We start from the raw sequence: 18,287 nt of genomic DNA on the forward strand, positions 1-18,287 counted from the left end.
ATATTGGCTGATCTAACATTCCTTAACTTGACTTTCTTGTCTTTTCCCTATAAACTGCTTTTCCCTAACTGATTAAAAATGTATTCATCCCAGCTTTGAACATACTTAACCCTAGCTGACTCAACCTTGACAGCCATTTGTCATAAAGAATTCCACAAGTTCAGAAAAAAAACTCATCTGTTTTAAATAGGTTCTTAATCTGAGGTTATGCCATCTAATCTCAGACTGTGCCACAATGGGAAACAACTTCTCCACATCTATGCTGTCAAGTCCCCTAAGAATCTTAAATGTTTCAATAAGATCACCTCTTATTCTTCTAAATTCTAACGAGTGCAAGTCCAATCTACTCAAACTCTCCACATAAGACTGTCTCTCGAAACACATCAAGTCAGTGAACTGTATGTATGTGGACTGCCTCTAATGCCAGTATTTATTTCCTTAGACAAGGAGGCCCAAACTGTTCACAGTATTACAGCTATGGTTTTACTAGTGTCTTTTGGCAAAACCTCTCCACGTTCATGCTAGATTCCTTTTGAAGACCAACATCCCATTTGCCTTCCCTTTACCTACTGACCATGAATGCCAGTTTTGTGAGATTCATAGGTGAGGACTCCCAAATCCTACTGTTTGGTAGCCTTCTGCAGTATTTCTTCAATTAAATAACATATCACTTCTATTCTTCCTGCCAAAATGCCACAACCTCATATTTTCCCATATTATATTCCATCTGCCAATTTTGCCCACTCGCTCAACCTGTCTATATTCCTCTGCAGCCTCCTTGTGTCATCCTCACTGCTTACCTTACCACCAATTCCCCAATGGTGCCTACTCGTTCGCTGTGGATGCTTCCCCAGCTGCACCAAACGCAACATTTTCATCTCCATTAATGCTTTTTCATCTCTCATTCCAAAAGGAAACAACACCACACAATAGGGCATAAAGTGGAGAAGGGTGATGGGGTTTCTCAACTTTTATGAGAGAATCCTGACTCTGACCCCCAAATGACTGACTGAGAGACTAAGCCCTTGCACTGTTATTGGAGGCTGCTCTTGACTTTCTATGCTGATTGTTCCCTCTGACAAAAGACTACCCCTTTTGACTATACTGAGGCTTGCTAACAACCACAACAAGCTTTCTGCCTTTGAGTCTACACTAAATGGCAAATTGAGACAGAAGTAACGTGAGCCTGGATGCTGTGGCTGAGAGGGCAATGTACAAAAAAGCAAGGTAATGATGCTGTAACCATCTACTAAGCTAGTGCAAGCACTATGACAATAAGTGAAGAGCCTGGAAAATACAGTCCATGAGCTGGGAGCTATATCTTGAGTCAGAATCCTTGCAGTACTGTTTAACTGAGTTTCTTGTGTGGCCCCAAAGGCAACTCACCTCTGCATGTGTCAAAAGCACAATGCTGGAGCAAGATTCTCCGGCCATCAAGTTTGAGCCAGCAAATGTGGCAAGGTCTTTCTGCCACACATCTTGTCATAACCCATCCTGCACAGACCCCCATAAAGATTCTGCCCATAGGAAACGTTTAGTTTCTCTCATTTCCTTATTCCCCATTCTAAATTGTCCACTCAGTCTGCAAAGAGCCCTTATTTTCTAATATGTTTCTTTTGATGTCTGATCTAATAATACACCATTTCCTGCCTTTTTCACATAAACCTTGGTTCCCTTATTAATTAAAAATATGTCTTCTCCACCTTGAACATACTTAGCAACCCAACTTGTACAGACCTCTGAAGTAAATATTCAGCAGATTAATCAGCCTCAGGAGAAAATTCTCCTCATCTGTGTCTCAAATGGGCAATTTCCTACTCTGAGATTATACCATCTGGTCCTATACTCTTCCACAAGGGGTAACAATCTCTTCGCATCTACCTTGTCAAGCCCCTGAAGAATCCCGTATGTTTCAATAAGGCTACCTCTCATTCTCCTGAACTCCAATGAGATCAAGCTCAACCTATTCAATTTCTCCTAAGAAAGTCAATCTGTATCTAGAATCAATTTAATTCATCTTCTCTGGACTGCCTTCAATGCCAGTACAGAACCACCTCGGATATCCGAACATTGATTATCCAAGTTTTGGATTATCTGAACAATTTCAAGGTCCCGATGCTTGGGTAAACTGTGTTCTCCGAACATTCAATCATCCGAACAAAATACTCCCAAAATACTCGATAGTCCTGTGGATGACAGGAGAAATCGCACGACTAGCGGATGACAGGAGAAATCGTACGACTAGCGGATGACAGGAGAAATCGTACGACTAGCGGATGACAGGAGAAATCGTACGACTAGCGGATGACAGGAGAAATCGTACGACTAGCGGATGACAGGAGAAATCGTACGACTAGCGGATGACAGGAGAAATCGTACGACTAGCGGATGACAGGAGAAATCGTACGACTAGCGGATGACAGGAGAAATCGTACGACTAGCGGATGACAGGAGAAATCGTACGACTAGCGGATGACAGGAGAAATCGTACGACTAGCGGATGACAGGAGAAATCGTACGACTAGCTGATGACAGGAAAAATCGTAAGAATAGCGGATGACAGGAGGAATCGTACGACTAGCCAAGAGGAAAAGGGAAGTGTGCATAGGTCCAGGCAGCTAACAGAATGGGCCTTGGAGGAATATCAGGAGAGTAGGACCAATCTTAAACGAGGAATCAAGCGGCTAAATGGGGTCACGAAATAGCTTGAGCGAGCAGAATTAAGGAGAATCCCAAAGCCTTTTATAAGAAGTAAGTGGGTAACTAGAGAAAGGATTGGTCCATTAAAGGATATGGAAGGAAGGCTGTGCGTTGAACCTGAGAGAATGGGAGAGATTCTGAATGATGACTTTGCATCAGTGTTCACTGAGGAGAAGAACATGGTGAATGGTGAGACTAGAATAGGTTTGATTACTCTGGATCACATTGACATAAGATGGGAAGATGTGTTGGGTAGGCTAAAGGATATTAAGGTGGACAAATCCCCAGGACCGGATGGCATCTATTCCAGGTTGCTGAGGGAGGTGAGAGAGGAAATAGCTGGTGCCCTGACAGATATCTTTGTAGTATCCTTAAACACAGGTGAGGTGCCGGAGAACTGGAGGGTTGCTCATGTTTGTCCCCCTGTACAAGAAGAGTAGTAGGGATATTCCGGGTAACTACAGACCAGTGAGCCTGATGTCAGTGGTGGGAAAGTTGCTGGAGAAGGTACTGAGGGATAGGATCCATTTATATTTAGAAAAGAATGGGCTTATCAGCAATAGGCAATATGCTTTTGTGTGGGGGAGATCGAGCCTTATCAACTTAATAAGAGTTCTTTGAGGAAGCAACCAAGTTGATAGATGAAGGAAAGGCTGTAGATGACTTATACATGCACTTTGGTAAGACATCTGATCAGGTTCCCCATGGTAAACTAATAGAGAAGGTGAAGTCATATGGTGTGCAGGGTGTTCTAGCTTTGATAAGGAACTGGTTGAGCAACAGGGGACAGAGAGTAGTAGTTGAAGAGTTTCTTGAAATGGAGAAAGATGACCAGGGGTCAGTGCTGGGGCCACTGCTGTTTGTGATATATATAAATGACCTGGAAGAGGGCACTGTTGGTACAATCAGCAAGTTTGCAGATGACGCACAGATTGGTGGAGTAGCAGAAAGCAGAGGGAACTGTCAAAAAAATACAGGAAAATACAGACAGACTGGAGAGTTGGGCGGAGAAGTGGAAGGTTGGAGTTCAATTCAGGCAAATGTGTAGTGGTGCATTTTGGGAAGTCTAATTCTCGAGCGAATCTTCAGTAAACAGAAGAATCTTGGGTCAAGTTGATGAGCAGACAGATCGAGGAGTTCAGGTCTATTGTACCCTGAAGGTTGCTGCACAGATGGAATGAGTGCTCAAGAAGGCATATGATATGCTTCCTTCAGTGGACAGGGTATTGAGTGTAAGAGCTGGTAGGTCATGTAAAAATTGTACAAGACTTTGGGTCTGCTGCATTTAGAATACTGCTTTCAGTTCTGGTCGCCACATTACCAAAGGATGTGGATGCTTTGTAGAGGGGGCAGAGAATGTTTACAAGGATGTTGTCTGGTGTGGAAGATGCTAGCTATGAAGAGAGGTTGACTAGGCTAGGTTTGTTTCCATTAGAAAAAAGGAGATTGAGGGGGGACCTGATTGAGGTCTACAAAATCATGAAGGATATAGACAGGGTAGATAGAGATAAGCTTTTTTTCCCCCAGAGTGAAGGATTCAATAATGAGAGGTCACGCTTTGAAGATGAGAGGTGAAAAGGTTAAGGGGGCTACACGCGCTAAGTACTTTACACAGAGGGTGGTAGGTGCCTGGAGCGCATTGCCAGCGGAGGTAGTAGAGGCAGGCACACTAGATTCATTTAAGATGCGTCTGGACAGATGCATTAGTAGGTGGGGTGCAGAGAGCCACAGATGCTTAGGAATTGAGCGACAGGTTTAGACAGTATACGTGGATCGGCTCAGGCTTGGAGGGCTGAAAGGCCTGTTCCTGGGCTGTAAATTTTCTTTGTTCTTTAAGGTTGCTCTGTATATCTCTCTTTATATAAGGGTACAAAAACTATTCACAGTATTCCATCTGTGGTCCGACCAGTGCCTATAAATAGCTTTACCGAAATCTTCCTTGGGTTCCAATCCAAGCTGTGTGTGGAGCTTGCACCTTCTCCCCATGCCTACATAGGTTTCCTCCAGGTGCTCCAGTTTCCTCCCATAGTCCAATGATGTGCAGGTTAGGTGGATTAGCCATGGAGAATGCAGGGTCACAGGGACAGGGTAGGGAGTGCGTTCTATGTTTCTATGAAAATTACCCACAGTACTCCAGACATGGTCTCAGCGGCATCTTATGCATTTTCAGTAAGATCTACCTATTCTTACACTCCAATCGCCTTGAAATAATAGTCAACATTCCATTAGCCTTCCAGATTACCTGCTTCAGCTGTGTGCTAGCTTTCTGTGTTTGCGTATAAGTAACCACAAGTCCCTTTGTGTTGTAGCCTTCTGCAGTTTAATAACACTGTTCTTTTGCTCACCCTTCCAAAAGAACAACTTCACATTTTCCCACATTACACTCCATTTGCCACTTTTTTTGCCCACAAGTTTAACCTATCAGTACCTCTCTGCAAAATATTTGTATGCCTCTTGTAAACTTGTCTTTTCACCTATTTTTGAGTTGTGCGTAAATTCGGCCACAGTGCATTCACTTCTTTCCTCCAAGCCATCCCGGCACTCATGCCTTTGGAACTGCAATGGTCACAAGTCACCAACCTGAAAAAGAACACCTTATACCCATTTGCTGTTTCTTGCCCTTAAGCTAATGTGTTATCTACACCAATATACGACTTCCAACACAGTGAGTTGCTATCTTATGTCACAACATTTTGTGAGATACCTTGTCAAACACCTTCTGGAAGTCCAAATATAATACCGATCCCCCTCTATCCACTCTGGTTGAGACTTCCTCGAAAAAGTCTGATAAACTAGACATAATTTCCCTTTCACAAAGCCATTTTGACTTTGTTTGATTAGATTGTGATTTTCCAAATATTCTCTCTTACTTCCTTAATAACTGATTCCAATACTTTGCCAACAACTTTTGCTCGGCTAATTGGCCTAATACCCACTTTTTGCCTTCCTCCCTTTTTGAGCAGGGGTGTCACATTGGCAGTTTTCCAATCCTCTGGTACTCCACCAGAAAACAAAGATTTTAGGGGAAATTACAACCAATGCATCCACTATCTCTGTAGGTACCTCGTTCAGGATGCAAATCATCAGAGCCAAGGGGCTTATCTACTTTTACATTAGTTTCTCTAGTGATAATTTTATTTCTTGTTTCAGGAAACTAAGAAAATAAATTGTAAAACTACAAGAAATTAGAAAACAACGAAAGCAGGAATTCCAACCTCTAATGATACTTCAAGGTGATAGTTTAGTGGTATTATCGCTGGACTGTTAATCCACAGACTCAAGTAATGTTCTGAGTACTCAGGTTCAAATCCAGCCAAGGCAGATTATGGAATTTTAATTTAGTGAAAAATCTAGAATTAAGAGTCTAATGATGATCATGAGTCCATTGCCAATTGTCAGGAAGGAAACCTGTGTGGGATGAAACCTGGTCTGGCCTACATGTGACTCCAGACCAACCGCAATGAAGTTGACCCTTAACTGTGCTCTAGGCAATTAGGGATGGACCCTAAACACTGGACTGGTCAGTGATGCCCTCATCTCATGAATGAATTTAAAAGACTTCAGTAAATTCCTCAGATAGTATAAGCTTGGCATCTTCTGCTAACATGATTTGGAATATAAAGTTCCAATTTGCATTTACTCCTAACCTTGCAAAAACAATCGTAGGAACTTTCATCTCCAAAAGTGGTTACCTTATTACAGATATACTGTTGCTGAAACAATGTCTGACTTGTAAGACACGTTAACTGCAAAATCATTTGTTGTTTAATCCCTTTGTTTTATTTAAAATAAATTCTATAGCACCTGGCTAAAAAAAAGTGGACTGTAACTTTCAAAATAAAAGTGTCAAAGGCGTAAAATGATACTTCATTAAAACAAAAAAAATTCACATCTAACTTGAGGAAATTATAATTGTCTATTGTATTGCAATCTGAATTCATATAAAGTAAATTTAAAACAACTGTAACAACTCAATGTGTGATAACCATTGTGAAATATCTAGCAGGAATAAAAAGCATAATTAAGGGCACTGGTGACATTCGAAATACAGTTGAAGGCCATGTTGAGCGAGCAGAAATGAAATATACAAACCTCCATCAGTTAAATGGTATTCTTTTGGTTTCTATTTTTCCTTCATGTTCTATTACTGTAATTTATAATACATCAAAAAGGAACAATACCAGTCACATAAACTAATGCAGGGTTAACTTACTGCAGTTTGGAAACCACAGATCTGTATTTCTTTTTTAAAACAGATACTCACCCTCTCCTTCATGCGAGAAACAATGTAACCCAAATATCGGCCCATAGCTTGCTTGGTTGTGTTCTTCTTTTTCATGCTCTGTTAGGAATAGCAGTTAAATTAGTCAACTATTGCTCACTGACCAACCTACTGTAACAATTAGCAAAGTAACTCAGACACTTATTTCCAGCCACTTGGCATCTCCAAAGATACATATTATGCAACATAATTAAATCTGAAAGAAAGTGTGCCAGAAAGTCTATTCAAGATAATAAAAAAAATTAGAATTATTGAACATAGGAAAACATTGGCCAAGCACCATGAAAGTCATCAACTATTATTCAGAATATCCTTTCAAGGCTCATTTTGAAGTGGTTTGTAAACACCTACACAGTCAACAAGATTAGCCACTGACCAAAAGATTTTCCAGAACTCCTCTGTTGCACATATTCCAGGCCAAATCTTATTCATATTTGTTCCACAGATCTGCACTGGTTTCCAGTACCGGAACACTACCAATTTTAAAGTTGCATGTTTGTGTTCAAGTTCCCTTATGGTCATATCTGTCCAAGACTATGCAATGCTTTATAGTCACAAGTGCTATGTATTCCTCTAATTCTGGTGGCTTCGACATTTCTATCTTCCAAGTGATGATTGTTGTTACGCTCAATGTAGAGAATTCTCTCAAATCTCTTGCTCTCCATTTGAAACCTTCCTTAACAACTATTCTGTTCACCTTTTGGATACCCTGATTTAGAAATTCATCACCATTCTTTCAACTCCCTCCCTAACAGCACTTTGGGTTTACCTGCTCCAATTGGACTGCAGTGAGAATGTAGTTTATCACTACCTTTTTAAAGGCATCTAAGGATGGGCAACAAATACTGGCCCAGCCAGTGATGCCCAGACCTCAAAAAGTGAATAAAAAAGCAGCCAAAGGCTTCTTTGGCTTCACACTGTTATTCGATACTATTTCTTTGAAACTACTAGGGATCTTTTTCCACCGTGTTCAAAACATCAATATAAATGCAAGTTATCATTATTATAGTTATTCCTCTGTATCCACAAGGGCTCCATTCTTGAGAAGTCTCATGAATGACTATGTTTGTGATTGCGTAACACGTCAAAAATCACGCATATGATTTTGTCCACGGATGTTGATTTTTGTTGTTATTTATTTTTTGACGTCACTTGGCAAATTCACGATTTGTGATTTCATGGATACAGGGGATTTACTGTACATTGAATTAGGGTTCCACTTTCAAGACTGTGGTAGACAATAGTGTAACATTCAGTTCTCATTACATTCTTTTATAAAATAGAACTCTCTTTGCAATGCACATCATGACTCAACAGATACTTTACTGGACAGTAAAGTAATGTCAAACAATGTAATTGTACCAAATAAAAAGATAATAAATGTAAGTTTTGAAACAATGAAAATGTTCAGTACAAATCATGGTAATTATACAACAAACGTGACATGAATACGAGGTACATAGTTATTCTGGGGATACTGAAAGTGGTTTATTTCTCACATAATTATAAAACAAATTAAGTATCCATTTACAAAAATGAAATAAAAATGTATGCAAGTTCACAATAAGCTTAGATTTTACTGTTATCTTAGCTACTTGACCATGCCAAAGATTCCACGTCATTTACAAAGTCTTAAGAGCTTTCAGCAGTAATGAGATCTCAATTTTTCTGCATAGGTTTATGCAACTTAGTCTTCAATCTGTTATAAAAGCAATGAGTGTATTTATGCAATATTAGATTAGATTCCCTCCAGTACAGAAACAGGCCCTTCGGCCCATCAAGTTCACACCGACCCTCTGAAGAGTAACCCACCCCAGACCCATTTCCCTCTGACTAATGCACCTGACACTATGGGTAATTTAGCATGGCCAATTCACCTGCCCTGCATATCTTTGGACTGTGGGAGGAAACCGAAGCACCCTGAGAAAGCCCATGCAGACACAGGGACAATGTGCACACTCCACACAGACAGTCACCCAAGGCTGGAATCGAGCCTGAGTCCCTGGCGCTGTGAGGCTGCAGTGCTTACCACTGAGCTGCTGTGCTGCCCAATTACTTCAAGGTTTTCAACTGTTCGAATGGCAAAAGAATAAAGGTACTCTTTTTAGAATTCCATTCAAATCTCCAGCCCCATACCGTCCCCGATGCTTCTCTGACGCAACTCATCTCTTGCGTAAACCTTCATTTGCACCTTTACTCCTCCCAAGTCCTATTTTAACTTGAGACTTAACTATTTTAATACATTCCTGACTGGTCTCGCACATTCTCTTCTGTTCAAACTTAAGGCCATCCAAAATTCTGATACCATACATCTCAATCCACATCAAAACCATTCCCAGACCAGCCCTGAATTATAAGCTTTTGGCCATGTGATCCAACATTTCACGTGGCTTGATGTCATACTTCGTATTATAATGTTCCGATGAAGTGTTTTGGTAGGTTTCAGAACTTGAAATGTGCTACAGAAATGTAAACTGCTGTTGCAGCCATTCCATAATTTCAGAAAATTTGAAGACCAGTCCTCTCTTCTCAAAACTGATCGCTGTTGATGGTAGAGAGATTTAAAATAACATTTTGCTGTCAAAATGCAGACAAAAAAAATGATGTGCCTACAAAAACTAAGCTACTGTACATTAATACAATGGGATCACAAATCAACTGAAATCCTGAAATATTTCTAAAAATATTCTCCAAGAGGCATAGAAATAAAATAGAATCATACACCCTTGTAACTCTCAAATTCTTTCACACTGGAATAGATTGTCATATAGGACCATGAAATATAGGAGCAAAATTAAGCCATCTAGCCAGTGGGTCTGCTCATGGCTATGTTTCTCAATCCTATTCTTGTCTTCTCCCCATAACCCCTGATCCCCTTACAATCAAAAACCACACTGTCATAAATACACTCACTGACTTGGCCTCCACAGCCTCACCTCAGTTCTGAAGAGCCGTCCCTTCTCGCTGAGGCTGTGTGCTCAAGTCCTAGTTTCTCCCACTAATGGAAACATCGTCTCCACATCCAATCTCTCCCAGCCTCTTGAATTCTGTAAGTTTCAATGATATCCCCCTCCTCATTTTTCTAAACTCCATCATGTATAGACAGCCTGCTCAACTGCCCCTCACACTACAAGCACTTAATTCCTGAAATATTTTCTGTGAGCAGTTAAAAAGGGAGCTTGACAAAAGATGGGGAATTATAGACCAGTTAGCTTAACATCTGTAGTGGGGAAGATGCCAGAGTCTATTATCAAGGAAGAAATAGCAAGGCACCTAGATAAGAATTGTCCCATTGGGCAGACACAGCATGGGTTCACGAAAGGTAGGTCATGCCGAACAAATCTTTTGGAATTCTATAAAGACATTGCAAGCACCATGGACAATGGGGACCCAGCGGATTTGATGTACCTAGATTTCCAAAAGGCCTTTGACAAGGTGCCACACAATAGGCTACTGCATAAGATAAGGATGTATGTCGGTACGGGTAAAGTATTAGCATGGATAGAGAATTGGTTGACTAACAGGAAACAAAGAGTGGGGATAAACGAATGTTATTCTGGTTGGCAATCAGTAACTAGTTGAGTGCCTCAGGATCAGTGTTGCAACCGCAATTATTCACAATTTATATAGAGGATTTGGAGTTGGGGACCACATGTAGTGTGTCAAAGTTTTCAAATGACACTAAGTTAAGTGGCAGAGCAAAGTGTGCCAAGGACTGAAAGTCTGCAAGGGTCTCAGTTTGCAGAGGAGCATAGATATTTTAAGTGAGTGGGCAAAGGTCTGGCAGATGGAATACAATGTTAATAAATGTGAAGTCATCCATTTTGGTAGGAGTAACAGTAAAAAGGATTACTACTTGAATGGTAAAAAGTTGCAGCATGCTGCTATGCAGACACACCTGGGTTTCCTTGTGCATGAATCACAGAAGGTTAGTCTGCAGGTACAACAAGTAATTAAGGAGGCAATTGGAATTTTGTTCTTCATTGCTAAAGGGATTGAGTTTAAAAGCAGGGAGGTTATTTTGCAGCTGTACAGAGTGCTACTGAGGCCACATCTGGAGTAGTGCGTACAGTTTTGGCCTCCTTACTTGCGAAAGGATATACTGGCACTAGAGGGATGCAGAGGTGGTTTACTAGGTTGATTCTGGAGTTGAGGGGTTGGTTTATGAGAAGACACTGAGTAGACTGGGATTATATTCATTGCAATTAAAAAGAATGAGGGGGGATCGTACAGAAATATATAAAATTTGAAGGGAGTAGATAAGATAGAAGTAGAGAGGATGTTTCCGCTGGCAGGTGAAACTCGGACAAGATGGCATAGCCTCAAAATTAGGGGGAACTGATTTAGGACTGAATTGAGATGCAACATCTTCACCTAGAGGGTTGTAAGTCTATGGAATTCCTTGCCAATGAAGTAGTTGATGCTACTTTGGTAAATATTTTTAAAGCTAAGATAGATTTTCTAAAATAAATAGAGGATTTAAGGGACACGATGAGAGCACAGGTAAGTGGAGCTCAGTCCACGAAAAGATGAGCCATGACCTTATTTAATGGCAGAGCGGGTTTGAAGGGCCAGGTAGTCTACTCCTGCTCCTCATTCTTATGTTCTTATGAACCTCCTCTGGGCCCCTTTCAATCAATGTATCCTTCCTTAAGATATGGGACCCAAAATTGCTCTCAATATTCCAAATGCAGTCTGATTGTCAGTACATCCCTGTTCTTATATATTTTAAGAGAACTAAAATACATGAAGATATATTTGAAATTAAGGGCTTTACAAATTAAACTGTATCCAGTTTGTAGTTTTAAGTATGGACAGGCAGCCTGATTTACAGGCCGAGACTATTGGTCTGGGGACATGTGATTCAAACATCATAACAGTTGCTAAGGAATTCAAATTCAATTTGTTGATAAATTCAATTAATTAATAAATATGAAACCAAAAGTTAGTCTCAGTACTGATAACCATGAAAATCCTCAGTCTAATATTTGAATTCTCTTCATAATCCGTTGCCTCATCCGTACAACCAGATGTTCTGTTCTTCTAATTTCATCTCTTCTGTATCCCACACTTCATCTGCCATTGCTTTCACCACCCAGAATCCTCAAACAAACATTTCTCCACCAGCACACTTTTAATTCTGTACTTCCTTTAAGATCCTCCTTAAAAACAAACCTAACAATAAATACAAAAATACAGTAACTGTCACTCTGGAAAAAGTGCTCTGGAAATTATCACTGCATCACCATCTATCTTCGGTGTGGTAGGATTGTTTTAGGGGAAACTGCGGGTAGGATGGGATTGCATTCGCTGGAATTTCAAAGAATGAAAAGTAACCTTATTGAAACATGCAAGATTCTTATAAGGCTTGATAGGCAGAGAGATTGTTTTCCTGTTTAGTAGTGGTCCTGAGGGCATCATTTTTAAATATGAAATAACACACTTATGTCAGAAATGGTGAGAAATTTCTTCTCTCTCAGGGCAGTGAATCTGTGAGATTCTTCACTTTAAATCAAGATTTTGGTCACAACTGCTAATGTCCTTCTTTGGCTCAGAGTCTGTTCCTCACAATCCCATCCTCTTTAATCTTTGCAAAGTTTACTTGCACTGTTTTCTCCATTGAAGATGCAATAAACAGAAATTGCAAAAACTTTGAAAATAACATAAGTCAACACCATTTTCATAAAATATGTTCTTCACTATTTGACAGATCCATGGCTTGGAACTGCACAACACGGAAGCAAGAAATGTACTTTCCTTTGCAGTCTGTCAAACTATAAACGATCACTAGATGGAGACTGGCTCTGCAGAACACAAACTGCTTAGGATTTCTGTTTTCCTACATGGACTATTTGCTTTTATTGCATCCTGCCTATGAGTGAGAAAGGGATGTTTAACTATCCATCCAGATATGAAACTAATTATTTGAATTTGGAACTACAAGCAAGGTCAGATTGCTAATTATTTCCTATACATGAAATGAATAGTAGCATTTCCAGTCAAGACAATTGCACATACCTTACACACTTGGCACTGCCAATGTGAACTGCTGTCTTGTGGCCTGAATTCATCAGGGAGACATTTCGGGTGATAAACACGAAAGCAAGAATCACAGGTTAGGATCTCTCCTGCGATGTGACACTCCATGCAATACCAATCATGACTTTCTACATTCCAATCCTAAAATGGAAAGAAAGGCAAACAAACCATTTACTGTCACCAGGCTAATGTTAACCCATTGCCAAGAACAATTGTGTGCTTCAATAATGAACAACAGCACATTTGGGTAACAGGGTGGAAGCCAGTGATAAAGTGGAGCCTTCAAATAAAAATCATTACAACTTTTGAAATAGCATGTAAAAGTGTTAGCCACCAAACATCACTTGACTGTAACATTTTACATGGTCACTGAGAAAGCATATAGATGCTGAAACACTAATCTTCTACCAAAATCAATATTAGCATTAAAAGGTTGATGTGATTCCTGAATTTGAATTGAAATTCATCACATCTTTAAACAGACTTCCATTTTTCCTAAACTTTTATTGGACTATCTGCCAGTAAAATTCAATTCAGGAAGAGTTCTGATTACCACCATTAAGAGGCAATCACAAAATTACTCTAAAAGCAGCATACTTGATGACTCTACATTTAAAAGTGTTTTGAAAGTAGTTTTCTAAAATGTAGTTTTAGAAGGTTTGAAAAGGAAAAGGGTCAACTATATCAGTATCTAAGAACACGGTGCATGTGTCTGGCATACCCACCACTTTTTGTCTTGTTGACCAAACACTGACTCTATCTGCTTCCACGTGCATTATTTTGTTCACTGGATTCCAAATGTCTCCTATATTAGCGATCAGCTGCAGGAATATTAGCTATCCCCTCATTGAAATGGGAAGTTTACAAAGTTCCCAAGAAGTTAAATGCAAACAAATTCCTTTTAAAACCTGGGTCGTAACAAGCTGAAGTTGTACTGCACCATGTGAAAAATCCAAGTAGTACGCAACAAAATCCACAAAATTGGTTCATAAATCTAGCTTCTTCAATGCTGCAAGTCAGGTCAACATCAGGAAATTGCTTTCTATTGAAGCAAAAGCACTGGGCTGCCAGATGAATAACTGCAATCATTCATCCTTCAAAGCTTTTTTTTGCAAATTTAAACAAGGTAAAGAAAGAAACAAAAGGAAATGACTCACTTAAAAGTAAATAATATTTTATGCAAATTTTATTACTGTTAGATTTAAAACATTATAAAGTCAAGAACAGTAAAAATGCATACTATTCAGTTTGCAAACCATCACACAATGCAACTTGCACCAAAGTGAGTCAATTACAGTTTGCTGCCTTTGAAACACAATTTTCCCATGTGTTTTTAAAGATATTTAACTTTTATCTTTCTGCCAGAAACATATGAAACTATTTGACTATTTGCCAAGCAGGCATTTTCCTGGCCAATGCTGGGAGCAATGACTGGAAATTCTACCCATGCGGCAAGTAGTTAAATAACATAATATATCTGGAATGCATATCTACAAATTTAGGGTCTTATAGCCAATATCCTGATGTTCTACATCATCTATTCGTGTTTATTTGTTAATGTTAATTAACAAATCTATTTTAAGAGCAATCATTTAAAATCAAAATTACAGGTGCACTCCAACAATTAAACAATTAACATGGTCATCAAGTCCAGACTCTGTCAACTTTGCTAAGTTACTTATCCAAAGCTTTGCAGAACACAGAAGCCTTTCAAATTGCCCAGCAGTGATTATTTGTTAGAGAAAAAATTACGTTAACTGCTAGCAGTCAAGCTCCACCCTACTGTCCACAGAGGTAAACATTATACCACAGATTCTTATAGTCCTCTTCCATATTGCATTCTTTTGAAGCTGAAACAAAAATAAATCAGCAAAAAAGCAAACAAAATGGACTTGGAAAGGCGGTGGTAAATGTCATGCAATTTCTAACCCTATCAGTGTCAAACAACTTCTTACTTGGAGCTAAAACTGGGGCTAAACAATATTTAAAGCTGTAGTATACTACAAGTTTAAATTTTGGCAAAAAGGATGTTTTGTTTTAAACATATAACCAAGGATACGTTTAATAAAGTGCTTCATATTTTGTTGACCAATAACAGTTGAATTTAGGTCAATATTTCTAAACGCTCAACTATTACACGATGTGCATTTTAGAAGTTGTCTTGAACACTGAAATCAGAATTTTCATGGATATGCCTACAGCACTATTAACCATTCTTGCAGGCTTACTTGGATCGTAAAATCACATACGACATCACAGGATGATGCACTTCAGATGACCTAAAGAGAGTAGGCACAGTCTAAGTAACCATTCAGAACTATTTCTGTGTTACCATACTTGCTGATTTTACACCAGATAATTGTATAAGTAATGCCCTTCCAGAAGAGGATTCTTAAAGATACAGTCATACTGTAATATAATGCAGCATAAGGTTCTTATAGCCACTAAATTGAATATACATGGCCATTTCTAAATAATCACGATGCTTACAATCTCATCCCCTGGCAGCCAATATCCTTCCTGTTCGATGCCTGCCTTTGAACCTTTGCAGCCCACAGTCAGTGTTTCAACAATCAGGCCATCTTTTACCGCAAGGCCCAGTTGCCGATTGGTGTCCTTTGGATGCATACTGTGAAGGCGAGACATGAACCTTCGGGAGAAACCACAGAGATCACTGCAATTAAATATCACTGTTAAATCAAACAGGAATGTCTAATTAAAGAATGACTAAATGTGGATGATAAATTTAAACAAATGTATTTGTTTGTTTCTCAATATTCTGTGGATGAAATGTTCCATTGTCTAGTCAACAAGGTAAAAAGCAATGTGCCAAATGTATACATTGCCAACTGCAGAGCAAAGTTTGACTAATTTCCAGAACTTTAATTGTAACTTTAATGCCTTACAAATGGCAAAGCAAAAAAACAAAGTAGGATGCAATTAATTAGCTGCAGATTCCCATGATGGCTGTAATCAGCAATTTTGTTGAAAACATTGTGAAAACAGGAATTATTCAGAGAGCAATTATTAGCTGCTTATATTTAGATTTGGTTTCTCAGTTAACACTAAAATTGTAACTATTGGGGTCAGAAGTTGAAACTATAATCCAACTGTAATTAATGAAAACAGGCACAGACTACATTTGACTACTATTTAAAAACACTTCTACACTTGCAACGCACACAGAAGTGTAAAGTGGTCCATTTTGGAAGAAAGAGCAAGGACAACATTCTCAAGTTAAGGGTATGATTCTTCAACAGGTACAGAAACAAAAGGGCATTGCCTGAGAGTGCGATGAAGATAAATTCAAATCAGTCCTTCAAATGAGAACTGGACAACTGGTGGGTGAGAAAACAACTTGTAGGGCTATAGGAAAATCTCGGGGGAAGTGGAACTGTGTGAGGTGCTCTCGTAAAGAGCTAAAATTGATGCAAGGTCCAATATTTATCCCATGACTCCATACAAAGCAAATATGGTTTAACTTGGTACATCAAGCACAACAGAAACAGTTAATACTAATTTTTTTTTTACAAAATTTCATTTTCCTAAAATTTCACTTAATGGCAACACTACAGAAGTACAAGTAAGGGGAGGGAGGGAGAGTTGCCCCGTTGATAAGGGAGGACATAATAATGATGCTTGGACAGGATTTTCTTAAGGGGTTATCAAATGAGGCCATATGGTTAGAACTTTGAGACAAGAAGGGGTTGGTCACTTTGCTGGAACTGTAATAAAGACGCCCAAATAGCCAGCTGGTATGAGAGGAGCAGATATGTAGAGAGATTTCAGACAGCTGCAGGAATAATAGACTAGTACTGGTTGGAGATTTTAATTTCCCCCGTAGTGACTGGGCCACCCAGAGGGTAAAAGGGCTGGACAGGGTGAAATTTGTCAACCATGCACAAGAAAGTTTCCTATATCTAATGCAGAGAACTGTGAAGATAAAAGCTGGCAGGTTTAGGATCCCTGGGTGATGAGGGATATTGAGGCTCTGGTCAGGAAAAAGACCATAAGACATAGAAGTGGAAGTAAGGCCTTTTGGCCCATCAAGTCCATTCCGCCATTTAATTATGGCTGATGGGCATTTCAACTTCATTTACTGTACTCTCCCCGTATCCCTTAATTCCTAGCGAGATCAAGAATTTATTAATCTCTGCCTTGAAGACATTTAGCGTCCCAGCCTCCTCTGTGCTCTGTGGCAATGAATTCCAGAGGCCCACCACTCTCTGGCTGAAGAAATGCCACCTCATTTCCATTCTAAATTGACCCCCTCTAATTCTAATGCTGTGCCCACGAGTCCTAGTCTCCCTGCTTAATGGAAACAACTTCTCAGCATCCACCCTTGCTAAGCCATGCATTACCTAGTAAGTTTCTACTAGACCTCCCCTCAACCTTCTAAACTTTAATGAATACTGTCCCAGGATCCTCAGCTGTTCATCGTATGTTAGACCTACCATTTCAGGGATCATCCATGTGAATCTCCGCTGGACACGCTCCAGTGCCAATATGTCCTTCCTGAGCTGTGGGGCCCAAAATTGGACACAGTATTCTAAATGAGACCTAACTAGAACTTTATAAAGTCTCAGAAGTACATCGCTGCTTTTATATTTCAACCCTCGAGATAAATGACAAGATTGCATTCGCTTTTTTAATCATGGATTCAACCTGCAACCTCTGGAGAATCCTGGACTAGCACTCCCAGATCGTTTTGTACTTCGGCTTTATGAATTTTCTCACTGTTTAGAAAATAGTCCATGCCTGTATTTTTTTTTCCAAAGTGCAAGACCTAGCATTTCCTCACATTAAATTTCGTTAGCCATTTCCTGGACCACTCTCCTAAACTGCCTAAATCTTTCTGCAGCCTCGTCACCTCCTCAGAACTACCTGCCCGTCCACCTAACTTCGTATCACCTGCAAATGTTGCCAGAATGCCTCCAGTTCCTTCATCCAGATCACTAATATATAAAGTGAACAGCTGTTGTCCCAACACTGAACCCTGCGGGACACCACTTATCACCAACTGCCATTCCGAAAAAGAACCTTTTATCCCAACTCTCTGCCTTCTGTCAGACAGCCAATCATCAATCCATGCCAGTAGCTCACCTCAAACACCACTGGCCCTCACCTTACTCAGCAGCCTCCCATGAGGCACCTTATCAAAGGCCTTTTGGAAATATATAAATAGAAGACATCCACTGGGTATCCCTGGTTCAAGCTACTTGTTACCTCTTCAAGGAATTCTAATAGGTTTATAAGGCAAAACCTC

The 18,287-nt window shown here is 39.7% G+C and overlaps 1 protein-coding gene across 3 annotated transcripts in view; it reads right to left on the reverse strand.

Moving 5' to 3' along the window:
* The window catches only part of zmynd11 (zinc finger, MYND-type containing 11), a 183,855-nt gene that overhangs the window by 75,701 nt on the left and 89,867 nt on the right, over nt 1-18,287 (reverse strand). For all 3 annotated transcript variants that reach the window (XM_060825116.1, XM_060825115.1, XM_060825117.1), the window contains 3 exons: nt 15,512-15,671; nt 13,001-13,162; nt 6,965-7,042 (listed from right to left, as the gene is read on the reverse strand). In XM_060825116.1, the coding sequence (XP_060681099.1) occupies nt 6,965-7,042; nt 13,001-13,162; nt 15,512-15,671 (400 nt within the window). The remainder of the gene's footprint in view (nt 1-6,964; nt 7,043-13,000; nt 13,163-15,511; nt 15,672-18,287) is intronic.

Source organism: Hemiscyllium ocellatum, chromosome 5, assembly GCF_020745735.1.
Source record: "Hemiscyllium ocellatum isolate sHemOce1 chromosome 5, sHemOce1.pat.X.cur, whole genome shotgun sequence".
In the NCBI taxonomy this organism is placed as follows: domain Eukaryota; kingdom Metazoa; phylum Chordata; class Chondrichthyes; order Orectolobiformes; family Hemiscylliidae; genus Hemiscyllium; species Hemiscyllium ocellatum.